The 4,295-nt window shown below is 43.5% G+C and overlaps 1 protein-coding gene across 1 annotated transcript; it reads left to right on the top strand.

Moving 5' to 3' along the window:
- The first annotated feature begins 3,020 nt into the window (after positions 1-3,020).
- On the top strand, positions 3,021-3,959 carry LOC120383058 (olfactory receptor 14A16-like). Its single transcript, XM_039500693.1, has one exon. The coding sequence runs from the start codon at positions 3,021-3,023 to the stop codon at positions 3,957-3,959; it is 939 nt and encodes a 312-aa protein (XP_039356627.1).
- The last annotated feature ends 336 nt before the right edge of the window (positions 3,960-4,295 follow it).

The raw sequence follows: 4,295 nt of genomic DNA, 5'->3' as shown, positions 1-4,295 counted from the left end.
TGATAAATAATGAAGAGGATCAGTCAACTGTTTCAGAGAGATCTGGATCATTTGGTAAGCTGGGCTTAAGCAAAAAATATGTTTTAATACAAATGTAAATGTATACATCCAGGAACAAAGAACATAGGCCATACTTCCAGGAGATACTGCAGAGAGTTCTTTCCCAGGTGTCAGTCTGGTGGCTCTTGCCCACATGTGCAGGGTCTAACTGACTGCCATATTCGGGGCCGGGAAGGAATTTACCCCTGGTTCAGATTGGCAGAGACCCTGGGTTTTTTTGCCTTCTTCTGCAGCCTGGGGCACAGGTCACTTGCAAGTTTAAACTAGAGTAAAAGGTGGATTTTCTATAACTTGAAGTCTTTAAATCATGATTTCAGGTCTCCAGTAACTCAGCCAGAGGTTAGGAGTCTATTACAGGAGTGGGTGCATGAGATTCTATGGCCTGCGTTGTGCAGGAGGTCAGGCTAGATGATCATGATGGTCCCTTCTGACCTTAAAATCTATGAGACTCTGAAAAAGATTTGAGGGCTGTGGTGGATAATGAGCAGTGTGATGCTGTGACCAATCCTTTGATGTATAAACAGAGGAATCACGAGGAGGAGTGAGAGGTTATTTTACCTCTGACCTGGTCACTGGTGCAACCGCTGCTGGAATACTGTGTCCAGTTCTGGTGCCCATAGTTCAGGAAAGATGTTGATAAACGGAAGAGGGTTCAGAGAAGAGTCACGAGAAGGATTAATGATTGGAAAACATGCCTTATAGTGATAGACTCAAGGAGCTCAATCTATTTAGTTTAACAAACAGAAGGTTAAGCAGGGACTTGTTCACAGTCTGTAAGTACTTACATGCGGAACAAATACTTAATAATGGCCTCTTCATTCTAGCAGACAAAGGTATAACATGATCCAATGGCTGGACATTGAAGCTAGACAAAACCTGACTGGAAAGAGGGTGTACATTTTTAACAGTGAGGGTAATTAACCATTGGAACAATTTACCAAGGGCCATGGTGAATTCTACATCACTTGACAATTTTAAAATCAAAACGGGATTTTTTTCCCCCAAAAGGTCTGATGCAGGAATTATTTTCATGCAGTTCTATAGCCTGTGTTATGCAGGAGGTTAGAGTAGATGATCACAATTTTCCCTTCTGGCCTTGGAATATATGACTTGCCCAAGGTCACACATGCAGTCTGTTGCAGAGGAGGGAAATTGAACTCAGGTCTTCCAAGCCCCTAGTAAGCACCCTAACCACCGGCCATTCTTCCTGGCCATGTGGGCTATTACATTACATGTGTGTGGTATTATTGTGTGACAAACACCAGCCCCACACATGCTCAAACAGGCATAAGAATTGCTCAGATTCCTGCATGGTGTTTTTAATAATGAATAGCTGTTTAACCTGACCAGAATCAAAAGGTGCCAAAGTGAGCATTGGGTGGATACCTCAGAGCTGAATCTGGCCAGTGAGTTGATTCATCTCTAAATTAGAGTGTGGAGAACAGTTTCCTTCCCAGCTTGTACCTTCCCCTGAACAATCTGCTTCGGACCATGGCTGGAGACCAGACAGACCATGTCTCTGATCCACGATAGCAAGTCTCGTGTTCCTCTTAAACCGCAAACTGCAAAGACACAAGTGAAACTATTTGGCCAAAATTCAGCCCTAGCACAAGTAAAGTAAAAAGAGCAGGAGTACTTGTGGCACCACAGAGACTAACAAATTTATCTGAGCATAAGCTTTCATGGGCTACAGCCCACTTCTTCGGATGCACAGAATGGAACATATATTGAGGAGATACATACACAAATACAGAGAGCATGAAAAGGTGGGAGTTTTCTTACCAACTCTGAGAGGCCAATTAAGTAAGAGAAAAAAACTTTTGAAGTGATAATCAAGATAGCTCAGTACAGACAGTTTGATAAGAAGTGTGAGAATACTTACAAGGGGAGATAGATACAATGTGTGTAATGGCTCAGCCGTTCCCAGTCCCTATTCAAGCCTAAGTTGATTGTATCTAGTTTGCATATCAATTCCAGCTCAGCAGTTTCTCACTGGAGTCTGTTTTTGAAGCTTTTCTGTTGCAAAATTGCCACCCGCAGGTCTGTCATTGAATAACCAGATAGGTTCTCCTACAGGTTTTTGATTGTTATGATTCCTGATGTCAGATTTGTGTCCATTAATTCTTTTGCGTAGAGACTGTCCGGTTTGGCCAATGTACATGGCAGAGGGGCATTGCTGGCACATGATGACATATATCACATTGGTAGATGTGCAGATGAATGAGCCCCTGATGGTATGGCTGATGTGATTAGGTCCTATGATGATGTCACTTGAATAGATATATGGACAGAGTTGACATCGGGCTTTGTTGCAAGGATAGGTTCCTGGGTTAGCGTTTTTGTTCAGTGATGTGTGGTTGCTGGTGAGTATTTGCTTCAGGTTGGGGGGTTGTCTGTAAGCAAGGACAGGTCTGTCTCCCATGCCCCTCTGCCATGTACATTGGCTAAACCGGACAATCTTAATGACTGCCAGAAAACTATTCCCATATCTCTAACAGTAAGGGTATGTCTTCACTACCCTCTGGATTGGCAGGCAGTGATCGATCCAGAGGGGATCGATTTATTGTGTCTAGTCTAAACAAGATAAATGGACCCCTGAGCACTCTCCCGTCAACTCCTGTACTGCAGTGCTACGATAAGCTCAAGCAGAGTCAACGGGGGAGCAGCAGCAAACTCACTGTGGTGAAGACACCATGGTAAGTCAATCTAAGTACGTCGACTTCAGCTATGTTATTCACATAGCTGAAGCTGCGTAACTTAGATCGATCCTCCCTCCTAGTGTAGACCAGGGCTAAGCAAACAATATTTAGGGAGATTTATAAAAAATACACAGTCACTTTCACCTTTCAAAGTCCAATATTATTATTTTTTCCTGCAGAGCAATAACTTTAATCATATTTATTTCTCTCTTTTTCCTTTCATAACCCCTGTCCCTCTGTAGAGCATCTCCCAGGCAGGAAATGTCCAACCAAACTACGTGGTCTGAGTTCCTTCTCCTGGGATTCTCTGACGTTCGGGAGCTGCAGATTTTACACTTCACAGTGTTTTTAGTCATTTACCTGACAGCCCTGATGGGGAATCTTCTCATCGTCACAGTTATAACCCTCGATCGCCACCTTCATACCCCCATGTACTTCTTCCTGGGCAACTTATCCATCCTAGACCTCTGCTACATCTCAGTCACTGTCCCTAAATCAATGGCCAGCTCCCTAACCAACACCAGACGGATCTCTTTCTCTGGCTGTGTCACCCAAGTCTTTTTGGTTGTGTGCTTTGCTGCTGCGGAAATGGCCTTCCTTACGGTGATGGCATATGACCGCTATGTAGCCATCTGCCTTCCTCTGCGTTACAGAGAAATCATGAACAGAAGTGCCTGTGTCCAGATGGCAGCTGGTTGCTGGGTCAGCAGCACAATCTATTCATTGCTTCTTACTGTCAATACCTTCAGGCTGCACTTCTGTGAGTCCAATGTGATCGGTCAGTTCTTCTGTGACATCCCACAGCTGCTAAAAGTCTCCTGTACTAATATATGTGACCATGAAATTTTGCTTCTTGTCTGTTGCTCAGTCTTTGTCTCCATGTTCATTATTTCCATATTTGTGTCTTATATTCACATTTTCTCCACTGTGCTGAGAATCCCCTCTGCACACGGCAGGTACAAAGCCCTCTCCACCTGCCTGCCCCACCTGATTGTGTTTTCTTTATTTATGTGCGCCACCATGTTCACCTACATGAGGCCAGAATCAATGTCCTCACTGTATCTGGACCTGCTGGCTGCCGTGTTCTATTCTGTAATGCCACCACTATTGAATCCCATGATTTACAGCCTCAGAAACAAGGCGATAAAACATGCTTTGGGGGAAATGATAGGAATGATATTTGGCATGAAGAAAAATTAATCCCTCTCCCCTTGCTCCTAGAGATTATCCAGATAACACATATGATGGAATAAAGCCATTCCCATGTTTCACCATGACTGATTGACCATTTCAGACCCTCATAGATTACAAGGCTGTAAGGGACTATTATGATCATCTAATGCGTAACACAGGACAGAGAAATTTCCCCAGTGATTCCTGCATCTAGCCAATATTTTGTGGCTGAGATAGAACATATATAATTTAGAAAGAGATTTTTGTTAATCTGTATCCCTACATGTGATTTAGGAGCTATGTGTGTTGGTCTAAGAGAAAGGATCAGACAGTTCCAACGCCTTTCCCCACAAGCCAGATACA

The sequence above is a fragment of the Mauremys reevesii genome, linkage group 15 (assembly GCF_016161935.1).
Source record: "Mauremys reevesii isolate NIE-2019 linkage group 15, ASM1616193v1, whole genome shotgun sequence".
Lineage (NCBI taxonomy): Eukaryota > Metazoa > Chordata > Testudines > Geoemydidae > Mauremys > Mauremys reevesii.
This window is presented reverse-complemented; position numbering and strand designations above follow the sequence as displayed.